Source organism: Cololabis saira, chromosome 9 (genome assembly GCF_033807715.1).
Source record: "Cololabis saira isolate AMF1-May2022 chromosome 9, fColSai1.1, whole genome shotgun sequence".
In the NCBI taxonomy this organism is placed as follows: domain Eukaryota; kingdom Metazoa; phylum Chordata; class Actinopteri; order Beloniformes; family Belonidae; genus Cololabis; species Cololabis saira.
In genome coordinates, this window is record NC_084595.1 from 46,337,075 (window position 1) to 46,351,110 (window position 14,036).

The 14,036-nt window shown below is 40.3% G+C and overlaps 1 protein-coding gene across 4 annotated transcripts in view; it reads left to right on the top strand.

The window, feature by feature from the left end:
• golga1 (golgin A1) overlaps window positions 1-14,036 on the top strand; it is a 33,567-nt gene that overhangs the window by 12,078 nt on the left and 7,453 nt on the right. For 3 of the 4 annotated variants that reach the window (XM_061729692.1, XM_061729694.1, XM_061729693.1), the window contains 12 exons: window positions 3,460-3,588; window positions 3,781-3,950; window positions 4,832-4,943; window positions 5,025-5,108; window positions 6,780-6,905; window positions 8,138-8,233; window positions 9,764-9,859; window positions 10,276-10,371; window positions 11,404-11,544; window positions 11,652-11,726; window positions 12,701-12,790; window positions 12,989-13,091. In XM_061729692.1, the coding sequence (XP_061585676.1) occupies window positions 3,460-3,588; window positions 3,781-3,950; window positions 4,832-4,943; window positions 5,025-5,108; window positions 6,780-6,905; window positions 8,138-8,233; window positions 9,764-9,859; window positions 10,276-10,371; window positions 11,404-11,544; window positions 11,652-11,726; window positions 12,701-12,790; window positions 12,989-13,091 (1,318 nt within the window). The remainder of the gene's footprint in view (window positions 1-3,459; window positions 3,589-3,780; window positions 3,951-4,831; window positions 4,944-5,024; window positions 5,109-6,779; window positions 6,906-8,137; window positions 8,234-9,763; window positions 9,860-10,275; window positions 10,372-11,403; window positions 11,545-11,651; window positions 11,727-12,700; window positions 12,791-12,988; window positions 13,092-14,036) is intronic. The other variant, XM_061729695.1, reaches the window with a different exon arrangement.

Genomic DNA, 14,036 nt, shown 5'->3' on the forward strand with positions numbered 1-14,036 from the left:
AATGTGATTACACACTTGGCACAAGCTGTTTGCATTTACTTTTACAGGCTTGTGTGTGCTGAGAAGTACACGTCAGCAGATGTGTAATTATACAGATGCATTTTACATTTAGAGATGTGTTTTAAACAAAAAAAACAGTGCTTTAACGCTGCAGCTACTCTTCGGCACCATGTTCATTTTTTGATAGTTTCACACTACGCCCATGTGTGAATTAAATGACGTGACTACTGGGATTAATGTTCACCAGGCGAAAATGTAATGATGAAAAATAATTGATCTTTAGAAGTACGAATCGATATTTAGGAAATAATATGAGAATCGATTTAGAATTGGAAAATGGATTTTTTTCAACACAGGCCTACAAATCTCTTCAGATAACCTCTGAAATGTTTAGGCACAGCCTCTACAAGTTCATGTAAAGTTGACGCATGACTTTACATGTTTACATACCAGCTTTGGGTGGAGACAACCCCAGTTGTTAGGAAGGTTCAGTTCATGGATTGACCACTAGGGGCTGGCTGCAGTATTGAGTCCATCTCCATTCACCTCCATGTTAAAATCTTTCTTTTTTTTGTGGAAACACAAAAAAAACAGGCATATTTACAGTCTGGACTTTGTCTGGGCAGCTGGCACAGCCAATGTCTCGCTGTCATTACTTTTACTTCTTACTGCCGAGCAGTACTTTGAGCTGTGAATGGAGGCCAAACGGAGCGTAGTCCTTCACATTTAGGAGTGTTGTTAGTTTCACTAACAGACTGCTGGGACCATCCTTTGTCCAGCAACAGGACTGTCCCAGAAAATTAGAATATTGTGATTTTCTGTAATGCAATTTCAAAAACAAAAGTGTCATACATTCTGGATTCATTACAAATCAACTGAAATATTACAAGCCTTTTATTATTTTAATATTGCTGATCATGGCTTACAGCTTAATAAAACTCAGATATCCTATCTCAAAAAATTAGAATATTCTGGGAATCTTAATCTTAAACTGTAAGCCATAATCAGCAATATTAAAATAATAAAAGGCTTGCAATATTTCAGTTGATTTGTAATGAATCCAGAATGTATGACATTTTTGTTTTTTTTTAATTGCATTACAGAAAATAAAGAACTTTATCACAATATTCTAATTTTCTGAGACAGTCCAGCTAGTTTCATCCAGTCTCTGGTCTCATTGCTGACCTCCTGCCATCGCCCCCATGGCGTGGCCCCGGTCCAGCCCCACAGATACCCCTTTTCCACCAAGCTGGTTCCAGGGCTGGTTCTGGGCTAGAGCCAGACTTAGCACCAGTTCTTTGGTTTTACACAGCCTAAGCACCGGCTCCTGGCTCTCAAAACTGGTGCTACACCAGCCCCAACTCTTTGCTGGGCCAGGCATAAGAACCGCTTCACGTTGGGGGCTACGTGCTTACGTCAAGGGCTGGGGGCGGTGTTACTGAGCAACCAAAGCAGGAGTAAACACGGAAGAGCACCGTTTTTAAACAACGGAGCGTTGTCGATGGCCGTTAACTTAACAGACTGTTAAAATCTAACGTTAAAATGGATGTAAAGCAGAAGCAGCAATGGTCAACTTGCTGGATCGCAAACTTTTGCTGTCCAAGAAAGGCTTGAGAAGCCAGCAGCAACACTTGGGGTGTGTCTCAATACTCCCCCTCGCCCTAGGCTCTGCGTTGATGTACGCGGCGACGCGTGCCGTACGCCGTAATTTCTTAACAGGCGTAGCTACAACTGATAGATTTCATCTATTACACCAACATTTATCTTCCTAAATGATTTTTTTCATCCAGCGTAATTCTCAACAGAGCTGCAGGTTTCTCCCCCGGGAAGACGGCGCAGGTTGAGCCGGCTGAGGAGCTGCTGTGCCCCGGGGCTGCTGGCTCTCCAGTCACATTTTTTAACAGGCGTTATTTGGATAAACTGAGCCCAGGTTGGGGATCTTAAAGGTTACTTTTACGCCTGGAAAAAATATTAAAACTTAATAAATGGCCATATTAACAGCGCTACAGCAGGAATTAAAACAGCTTTTAACTGTCGGCTTCCTCATATGGTGTGAGGATCGACGCAGAGCCTACAGCGTAGGTTACGCGGCGACGGGCGCCGTACGCCGTAGGCTCTGCGTCGATTTAACGTGGAACCATAAATCAGCTCCGGAGCCGGCAGTCAGCCAGAAATTCCAAAATTTTCAGAGCAAATTTCTTAACAGGCGTTATTTGGATAGACTGAGCCCAGGTTGGGGATCTTAAAGGTTACTTTACCTGAAAAAATATTAAAACTTAATAAAGTGCCATATTAACAGCGCTACAGCTGAAATTAAAACAGCTTTTGGCTCTCAGCTTCCTGATCAGGGTAGGGATGAAAACGAGGGGGAGTGGTGGTGACGTATACAGTAACGTGATGACGTGGCTCTCTGGCCAGCTGCAGGCTAGCACCAGCTTGTGTAAAAGCAAACGGTTCTCAAATGGTTCTTACTTAGAACCAACCACGAACCGGCTCTAGCACCAGCACTAGCACCAGCCCTGGAACCAGCTTGGTGGAAAGGGGGTATCAGTGACCGGGATGTCTCTGCTTCACGGCAGCCGGGCCCATGCTGCACTTTCACTTTCACTTTCATGGCAGTTCTGGTCTCTGCTGGTTGGTCGTAGGTTTATAGAGGGACTCCTCTCCTGTTGAATTTTAAATAAAGATCTCCTGTGAATCAAAGAAAACAATTATTTATAGTTGTACAAAAAGGATTTGGCTTGTTGTTGACTCTAGTTCTTCGTCAAGTTGGACTTAGCTGGTCAGAGCTTGAAGAGTATTATGGCCAAGCAAGAGAAAAAATATTTGAGAGGGGAAGATTTCTTTTTATTGTGCACTTTGAGAAAAAAGTAGAAATGTCGAGAATAAGGTTGAAATACAATTTCGAGAAAAAGTCGAAATTTCGCCTTTTTTCTCAACATTTCAACTTTATTCACGAAATTTTGACTTTTTTCTCAACATTTTGACTTTTTTCTCGAAATTGTACTTCAACATCAATCTCAACATTTCAACTTTTTTCACAAAATTTTGACTTTTTTCTCGAAATTTTGACTTTTTTCTCAACATTTTGACTTTTTTCTCAACATTTTGACTTTTTTCTCGAAATTGTACTTCAACATCAATCTCAACATTTCAACTTTTTTCACAAAATTTTGACTTTTTTCTCTCGACATTTCAACTTTTTTATCAACATTTCGACTTTTTTCTCGAAGTGCATGATGAAAAACAAAATCTTCCCCCTCTAAAATATTATTTAAATTTTTCTCCTGCCTGGCCATAATACTATTCCGTAGAACAGGGACCTTCTCGTAGGAAACCTTTCCAGAGCCATCAGACCTCTGTGGGAAGCCTTTACCATGTCCCTGTTTTTCCCTCCCTCGTGTGGCGAGGCAGCGTCTCTCTCCACCAGAGCTGTAATCTAGCTGTCTGCTTGTTTAGGAAAAGGCTGCCCTGTCAGCTCGGCTTGAGGAGATGATGGAGCAAAGCTTAACACTCTTCCAGAAGAGGGATGACCTGGATGAACTGGAGGGGTTTCAGCAGCAAGAGCTTGCTAAGGTTAAACACATGGTGTGTACTTGTGCAGTTTGGCAACATCTTTTTGATGGTTAAAGAACTACACTTAGTTAGTATAGTCTGTTTGTCTCAGTGCAGGACAAGAAGGTCTCAGTATTTGGAGAGAGGGCTTGAATTTACTGCATTTTCTGTGGTTCAAAGCTGATTCTTTCAGTTTAACTTTTATTTTTGATCACCGCAACGCAGCTGTTGAGGAAAGAGGAGCTGCTCAGCCAGCGGGAGCAGGAGCTGCAGCAGAAGGAGACTGAAGTTCAGTCAGCAACGCGAGGACTGTCCGAGGTTCGGGGGAAACTCCAGACTCTGCAGCAGCAGCATGACGAGAGTTCCAGACTGAACTCGGAGCTGGAAATAGAGCGGTCAGCCATTTTTTTACATTTGTTTAGCCTGAACTATAGAGCTGCTTGTACTGCCAGTCAGTACTGGAGTTGAGGGGGGATGAGGGGGGATGAGGGGGGATGGCATCCCCCCTGAAATAAAAATGGTCCAAATCATCCCCCCCTGTAAAACTGTCATCCCCCCTTTCCATCCCTTATGTCATTTCATCAATGAATGTGGTTTTACTGCTATTTCAACATTTAGAGTCATCACCAGAAAAATAACACCAGAAAAATAACTTAATTGACAATTTTCACCCGTTTCAAGTACATTTTCACTTGAAATAAGTAGAAAAATCTGCATTTATCTTCTCATTACAAGCAAAAAAAATCTTGTTTCACTGGCAGATTTTTCTACTTATTTTAAGTAAAAATCTACTTGAAACAGGTGAAAATTGTTGTTTTTCCAGTGACGAGTCTTGTTTTAAGTGTCATGAGATTTTTTTATTAAAATGAGACATTTTAACTAGAAATAAGACAAATATTCTTGTTAAGATTTTGAGTTTTTGCAGTGATCCATTGTACTTATCCTGTGAAGGACAGAGTCATATTGATAAGTTCAGAAAAGTGTTTTTTATTGTTGTGTTTTGATGTATTTGATGTAAGCCCAGTGGATATTTAAAGCTTACAGAAGGCTGCATTTAACTGCTGCTATGTCATTCCTGCAGTATTTCTTCAGCTGTTTTGGTCACTGCTATTATTTGTAATATATTATATTATTTGTAATCAGCACAAATTATCTGTCCCATATGATAAAATCCACCATCCCCCCTGATTTTTTTTTTTACAACTCGAGTACTGCTGCCAGTGATCATTGTGGCACAGAGTGAGAAGTCAAATGGTCTTTGAATGGATTTGTGCAGAGAAGAACTCCAGCTGCTCCGAGAGGAAGCAGACAGGAAGAGCAGTGAGCTGGAGCGACGATGCCAGGACCTGCAGTCGGTCGTCCAGCAGGTTTCTGAGGACTTCCAGAAGGTCCGTCCTGAGCGCAGCTCGTCTCCACTCCACTCTGCTGCAACCTTTCACGCTGTGACTAGTGACTCTTCTGTTTTCCAGTCACAAAGTATGGTGACGGCGCTGGAGACGTCCCTTCAGGAGTTACAGGGGGAACACGACAGCCTGAAGCTGCAACGACAAAAGGTCAGAATATAGAAGGTGCACTTTATCTTTAATAATGTTATCCTACTGGCACAATTAAAACAGAAGAAAAGGGAAACTGAGAATACATATGTATATACAGTAATCCCTGGTTTTTGGCAGGGGTTACGTTCCAAAAAAAACCCGTGATAAGTGAAATCTGCAAAAGTACAAACCTTTTTTTTGTTTACAATTGTTATACAAGGCTTCAAATTGCAGAGATCAGCCCCCCCCCCCCACCGCGACCCGAGTAACTGGATTTGAAAGGGAGAAAATAAAAAATTATTATGTAAAAAAATACAATAAGTACAGTAGGACAACTGTGACTGACGCGTATTTCAATGCTCTTCTGAGCCGCTGCATCCTGACTCGCTCTGTAGTAGGGGTGTAATATATCATGCCACGAAATTTCACGATACAAAAACGTCACGATACGTGTCGTGGAGGTGACAAACTGTATCACGATATTGGGTTATTAATATTAATCTATTGTGTTGACTAGTAACGACCGTGCCTCGACCCGTGGACCAAAATCTTCCTCCGCTCAGAAGAAACTAGTACCGTTTTGGTCCCGATCACGGGACTCTTGCAGGGTTTTGAGCTCTGAACTTTTACTTATGTAAGGCTGGTGTAGAGTTTTACATTTACATCAGAATATAAAGAATATATTTATAAAATAATGAACCCTGAATTACCAAAATAAACTTCTTAACTAAAATAAATCCCCTCTTACACTTATAAGGTGAGCATGAATCAATCTTTTTTATGATGTAATGTATTTATATTGTATGTATGTATTGTATGTATTTATTTACTTTTATTTATTTATTTTAATTTTAGTTGTTAAATTTCTGGAAAACAAGTCAAATCATACATGAGAGAAACTATTCAGTTTGTGGCAAAATATTTGTACTTGTATGAAACTGAAGATCATAATGCAAACCTGACATTTACTTTTAGTTCAGTTTGTGGAAAATGGTTGGCCTGGCTTTCTCTTTAAAACTTAAACAGTTATAAAGCATTACAAACTGGAACAATGGGGCAAACGCACAGCATTGTTTTGTATTTTGTGTTTTTCAAATAAAATACATTTTTTTCCAGTCATATGTTCCTCATGCAAGGTTGTTAAAAAATACTGCTATAATATCGTATCGTATCGTCATCGTGACCTCAATATCGTGTATCGTACCGTATCGTGAGATTAGTGTATCGTTACACCCCTACTCTGTAGCGACTTTTTCTCCTAAAGCCGCGGTGCAGGTGGGTTTTTACCAGAGAAGAAAATAGTTATGGGTCGTTGTTGTTGCTCTTTTTTCTTCTGGGCAAAAAGATTCTTCTAAACCGACACCATGGATTATATCTGAGACTGTAATGAACGATTCATCAAAGGTCCCGTTCTTGAGCTGCTGCTGAAGCTGATTGGCCGTTCTCAGCTTGTTGCTAAGCAACCAACGTTATTGACACAGGAAGTGAAGAAGCGAGACCGTTCAGCCAATCAGAATGCAGAACACGATGCACAATGCAAATCCATGAAGCAGCGAGACGTGAAAGGTGAACCACGTTACAGCCAGGGATTACTGTATACACATATAAATTTGGTCTCAGTTGACCTTTGTGATGGGTTGAAGTTTCCACGATGAGAGACGTTTTCCAGATGTTTCTGTTTGGCATCAGGCCGCTGTGACGGAGGAGGACAAGGACCGCCTGCTGCTGGAACTTCAGAAGAAGGTGTCCTCTCTGGACAGACGGTTACAAGGAAACCTGACCCAAGACGAGCACCTGCAGGCACTTCTTCAGGAGGTACACTACACCATAGTTTGATTTCAATTCAGAGAATCAATGAAAGCATCTTTTATTCAAAAGATTTTGGAGAGACGTGTTTTTGCTGCTCATTTATTTCTAGTGGGAAATGCTTGGCTCCCAGATTATGTTGTAAAAACCACTCAGCAAATGATGCTGAAACCCTATCTCTATTGTCCAGACATACTTATTTAGTATCATTTTAATACATCCAATTGTTTGTTTGTTTTTTTCTTTTTTTTGTATAGATATCTTAATTGAGGGCAATAAAATAAAGAAAAAATAAGATTTACAATAACAATATAATTATCAATACCCCCCCCCCCTTTTTTTTTTTTTTTTTTTTTTACTTTTCATAACATTAATTTAAAAAAAAATAATAATAATAATAATAAGAGAGGAAAAAAATAAAAATAAAAATAAATACAACAACACACCCCTCTCCCCTTCCCTCCCTCATATGGTCAATAGATTACATCATTCAAAATCATTTAACTTCTTTTCACATATGCCTATCAATACTGGAACAAATGAATAATAAATTAAATAATCAAGTCCTGCGTAAACACATTCATTAATATAGTAGATTATTCAGATCATTAGTCCAATAAAGGCAAAAAATCCAAAAAAGGTCCCCAAATTAGGCCAAAGTCTAGGTTTTTTTTTTTAACGGAATACAGTATTTTTTCTGAGTACTATATGATGCAAGTTCATTGATCCACTGTTTGGGTGTTGGGGGGTTTTCTGATTTCCAGTTTTTTAGAATACAGTTTTTCGCTGCGGTGCCTGCAAGCAGAATGAAGTACTGAAGTCATATTTAGCTAACTCTACAAATAAAGTTTACTTACTTACTTACTTACTTACTAACTGATATCTCCCAGTATCCAGACTTTAGGATCAAGAATATGGGATTTTAAAATGTCAGAGATTGTTTTGATCACGTATTTCCAGAAAGCATCTATAATAGGACAGTTCCAGAGCATATGGAGTAGATTTCCAGTATTTATTTTACATCTTTGGCACATGGCAGAGACCGCACTATTGTTTTTTTTCTTTAACCTCCTAACCTGGCGTGCACACGTGTGGACGTCACACGTTTGCTTATCTTTGTCATAAGATTTAGTTTCTTAACAGGGGCCAATGCAGCAAGGAAAGCATTTGCAGCAGGACGTTAACAGAGACAGCTAGTTTTCTTAGATCTCTGTTAATGGGTGCTGTTGTTGGTTTTTCAGAAGTCCAGTGTGGAGACGAGCCTGGAGGAGACGAGAGCAGAGCTGCTGGCTGTGCGGACGAACCACGCTGACACCGTCAGCTCTCTAGAGGCCCAGGTAAACTTTACCACATCAACTCTAAAGCCTCACATCATCTCTGGGCCTCACATTTGAGAAGACATATTTATTTCAATATATTTCAATTCAGTTTTATTTATATAGCGTCTATTACAACAAAAGTTGTCTCTAGGATCTTTCCAGAGACCCAGAACATGAATCCAGAGCAATTATTACATAAACAATGGCAGGTAAAAACTCCCCTTTATTCAGGAAGAAACCTGGACCAGGACCTGGAAGTTAACGCAGTTCCATCTTGATGGGATGTCCGATGAAATGGATTGATCAGAATAGCAAATGGACATCCATAGCTCACTTTTCTACCATGGTGAAAGATCTGCGTGTTCGTTTGTCTGGTGCACCATAAGAAAAGCAGTGAACAGAATCCAATTTTAAGACAAGCCTTTATTATATCATGCAGAATATGTTCCAGCTGGAGGTAAACTTCTCTCAAACCACATCAGTAGGATTCAGTGATGTGTTTTCGTTGCTCTGCTCACAGATTATGTTGTAAAACCATGGTTGAAAAGGGAGCTATGGATCTCCATTTGCTGTTCTGATTACTGATTGTTTCTTACTTGAGATGTTCAGCTAATACCTAAAATCACTAAAACTATAAAACAATAAAGATTTTTTTGTGCTCTAGTGGCACTTTATTGGAGTTGCAGACAGGAAGGGGGTAGAGAGAGAGAATGGGGATGACATGCAGTAAAGGTGCACAGGCCGGGATTGGAACCTACGACCGCTGCAGGACTGTAGCCTCAGTATATGAGCCGCTGCTTAACCCACTGCACCACCGAGCGGCCCGGAACCGTTCAGTTTTAAAACATCTGTTTCTCTTCAGAAAAGAAGAACTCAAACTAAACAGTCTAGCCCAGGGATCTGTCTGGAGCCGCAAAAAATGAAAAGTCTTGTATAAACCTTAGAATGAAGACAACACATGCTGCATGTTTCTATATTAGTTAGAACTGGGGGAAGAGTTTTTTTCATTATGCACTTTGAGAAAAAAGTTGAAATGTCGAGAAAAAAGTCGGAATGTCGAGAAAAAAGTTGAAATGTCGAGTAAAAAGTCAAAATGTCGAGATTAAAAAAGAAAGGAAAAGGGAAGAAAAAAAGAGAAAAAAGGAAGAAAAAAGAGAAAAAAGAAGAAAAAAAGGAAAAAAAATTAAAAAAAGAAGAAAAAAAAAGGTAAAACATTTTTGAAAAAGCTCCAGGGAGCCACTAGGGCGGCGCTAAAGAGCCACGTGCAGCTCTAGAGCCGCGGGTTGCCCACCCCTGGTCTAGTCCTACACACCAGGATTTTGTCCTGCGTTAGTAAGAGAGTAACCACCAGTGTAGAATCTTATAGAAAAACCCCTCATACCTTTAACAATTTCATAAAATCCTAACAATGGTTTACACCTGCATGTAGTTTCAGAGGGTTTGGTGACCTCAGTTAAAAACAGGTGAACCTTGTGGAGGTGAATGAGTGTTGTGAGGATGCACATCTACACATGCGAGCATAAATGGTGCTCTCTCATCTGCCTGCAGGTATCCAGGATGAACTGTAGTGTTACCGAGCTGCAGACTCTTCTACGGCACAAAGACGACTCCTCCAGGGCCTACAGGGAGAGAACAGACACACAAGTAAGCCGCACCCGTGCAGACGCAGCACTGGAAGAAACAGCACATGCAAAGCTGAGATTCTCGCTGAGGATTCAACGTTAAAGGGGACCTATTATGAAAAACACGTTTTTTCTTGCTTTAACATATGTGATCTCATTCAGGCAGCCAATCAGCACAGAGCCCCATTATCCTAGCCCCGCCCACTCAGAATCACTCATAGATAATGAGGTTAGAGAATGGGATGATAAAGACATGGTTTAGAGGCTGAATTTCTGATTTATTTAGCAAAAACAGTCAAAAGCTTGTTTTTAAGACATTCAAGGCCTGTTTAAAATAGGTATTAGATGCCACAATAGGTCTCCTTTTAAGAATTGGAAAATGAACCTGACCCTCTGTCTCAGGAGAATCACAGTAGTGTATTCTTTGACTTCTTTCAGATCGTAAACCTGGAGAAGCAGGTTGTGGAGAGTAGTGAGAGACTGAGGAGCGCAGAAAAGCAGATGGCAGAGAAACAGCAGAACACGGAGAAACTGGTGAGAACCACAGCAACATCTGTCAGTCTGTTGCACAGCACACGTATACAATAACAAACATAAACAAATGTACATATATATATACATATCTAAACATGAACAAACGTCATACATACATGACAACAATTGTAAGCATAAATGTAAACTTGCAAACATAAACAAACATGTATCACTTGCATCCACATGATAAATTTGTTTAAGTAAAACGTCCTACTCTATCGTCCACTCTTAATAGCTGGAAGGAAACATGTCAAAAATCTTAAAGATTGTGCACTTGGTGACAGGTTTTTGATATTTGGCATGGTGTTAGGTTTGGACATAAGGTTTTGAAAAACCACCGCAAACATGGCTCCCGCGAAAAAGACCAAAGGTCATAACTCAGCTTCTCTTAGTCCTAGATTGTTGTATATTGTCACTTTTTCTACTTTTTTGGTGCTAAGAATTCAATTCTGAGATACATTTCCTATTTCAAGGTCATGTTGAAGGTCAAATTTAATTTTCGAGGTCATTTTTTTCCCCAAAATCTCCATATCTCTAGAATTAAGTCACATAGAAAGATTATAGATGCTCTAGAGCCATATTTTCGACCCCAAGGAATGCAGTTTTCTGTATATTGGACAGGTCACTATCACTGTAGTGTCAATAATCTCATTGGATGAGAACAGTAGCTTCATTCAGGCTTAAGATGAACAGAACCTCAGAACTAAGTGACAGTGAAAGAATAGGATTTTATTAAAATAACACACAAAAAACATCAGCTGTGCATGTTTAAACTGACTTAACACCTACAATGCTGCCTCTATCGGCTCGCTTATTGATTCATTTTGAATTTTCTGCAAACTGGCCATTAGGGGGCGGTAACAATTTGTTTGTGGTGGTTTTTGAAAACTTTATGTCCATACCTAACACCATGCCAAATATCAAAAACTTGTCACCAAGTGCACGATTTCCATGAATTCCCTCCCAGCTATAAGGAAAAGTTGTTGGTTGTAGTTGTGCGCCTTTGACTGAAACTGTCCTTGTTTTGTTCAGCAAGGAGAGTGGAGCGCAGAAAAGGCCTTCCTGGATCAGCAGCTGTGTCTGCTAGAGCAGCAGCATCAGGAGACATCCACCCGACTACAGGAGACCATCACCGCATTACAGACGGACAAACACACGCTCCTGGACAGGGTGGTACGTTGGGACTCACTCACACATTAGTCCCTGTTCCGTCCCAGCCCTGTCCATACGAGGGAGCTAACACTGACTGACTGTTTGGGGTGGGGGTGTGGGTGTGACAGGCTCACCTGGAGAAGCAGGTGGAGGAGGCCGACGCCTGCGTGAAGCAGTGGACTGAAGAGCTGGAACAATGCAAGGTGGACACCTTTAACAGGCTTGTGTGAAAGTGGAGTGACATCGGGAAGTAAATGTTTACAGTAATAGATATGGCTGGGGATTGGGATTCGATTCCGATTCTTAAGATTCAGAATTATCAGGATTTGATTCGATTCGATATTAATTTGGGTTAATGTTATTAAAACAGTTTTTTGGGCTGTTGCATGAATGATATGACTGTAGTTCTGCAACATATTAATACTAGTATTATATTGAGATTCAACAGCAAGTATTGCAGCTAATGATGCTGTAAGGACCAATCAGCTCCCAGAATGCTGATAGAACTGAAACAGAAACATCGTGGGGCAGAATTACCAATCAGATCCAGGGAGGAAACAGATTCTGCTAACACATTCCAATTCTATTTTTTCCATTTTTTCTGTGTTTTTCGGTTTTTAATTTTTGAGAATATGGTTTTTAGCATTTTATGCTAATTTAACCCCAAGAAAGTATATAAAGCAATGATAACTGAATACTTTTAAACATATTTAAAGGCAAAAAATATGGCAACAGTTATTCTGGTGTCCAACAAAACTTTCCTTTTTTGGGCACAAACAAAAAAATACCAAAAGTTAGTTGTATGAAATAAATAACTAAGAAATAAACAACTCAAATATTCCTTTCAATATCCATTGTAAGTGCAAAAAAAGAAAGAAATTGCAACAGTTCAATAGCGCATGTGTGAATTAAATGATGAGACTACTGGGATTAAAGTTGTGAAAATGTAGTCATGAAAAAAATAATCGATCTCATATGAATCGATTTTTAGGAATTAATTAGTTAATCGATTTAGAATCGGAAAATCGATTTTTTTTTCAACACAGGCCTAGTGATAAATAACCTTGCTGAAGTCTTAAAAAAATAGGAAATGCTTCAAAAGAGCATGAATGGAGCGTGTTTGGATCTTTTGAAGAGATGAAAGTAACGTGTTGTCCTGCCGTGTCTCCTCCTTCAGGCGGAGCTGAGCAGCCGGCAGACGGTGAGCACTGAGATAGCCAAAGCTCTGGAGGAGACCCGGCGGCAGAAGGAGGACCTGCAGACTCAGGTGTGTGCACAAACACCCGGCATGCAGGTCTTGGTCACGAGCAGACCAATGTGCAGCAACATGCACCAGCATGGCTATCAGTGGACTTGAGCATCAAACTTTACCACTTAAAATGTACAAAATCAGAAAAGGGATCCGTGTGTTTGGGTGAAACGGTGCATCGTGTAGTGAAAAAGGCTTCCTTGTGCTTCATGCCAGGTGAGAGAGTTGACCCTGGCTCTCCAGAACTCGCAGCAGGATCTGTCCAGCGCCACTGAGAAGCTAACGCTCAGAGAGGAGGAGGTCCAGACCCTTCAGAACGGTACACCCACACAGTCTTAGCCTTTAAAGGATTATTGCTCGGCTTTTCATGATTCTGTGCTGACTGATCACTCGTTCAGACTCGCTACCCGTTTATTCTTTATTTAACTCTGACACGTCAGATGTGGTCATTGAGATTCAAGCCTTTGGGCCAATCCCAATACACCCCCTACTTTCTACCACTAGCCCTAAAAATCTTGTAATGTTCCCTAGGGATTGGGACACCACTCGCTACGTCACTGCGTGGTTTACGTTCGGGTACGTAAGCGACTGCGTAGTTACGTTTGCACAAACGTCACACCATATCAGGAATCCCAGAGCTAAAAGCTGTTTTAATTTCAGCTGTAGTGCTGTTAATATGCCACTTTATTAAGTTTTAATATTATTTCAGGAGTAAAAGTAACCGTTAAGATCCCCAACCTGGGCTCAGTTTATCCAAATAACGCCTGTTAAGAAATTTGATCCTATGTTTTCGGAGATGAGAAGAGCCTCCGGCCCGGGAGCTGATTTATGGTTCCGCGTTACACCAACGCAGAGCCTACGACGTAGGGTACGGCGTACGGCGCGCGTCGCCACGTAGCCTACGCCGTAGGCTCTGCGTTGGTGTAACGCGGAACCATAAATCCGCCTTTATTCTGGCGAGATCTGAAAAGACTTTGCAACAACGGGCAAGCGAGTGATTATGTACATTCACTGAGTGAATATTATGAAAGTAAAATATATATTTCTCGCTAGAAATTTAATCAAAACGCATTTTTATGCAGAAACTAACTCAAAATATTTATCCCCACAAAATGATTTGTAATATACAGTAAAATATGTATTTAATATAAAATAATAATAATAAAATAAATATTCTTCTGTACAAATTAACTAAAAACAACAAATTACTTTGTAGCAATAGCACAAGAATGTCCAGTAACATGTTCAACACCTCAAACTTAGT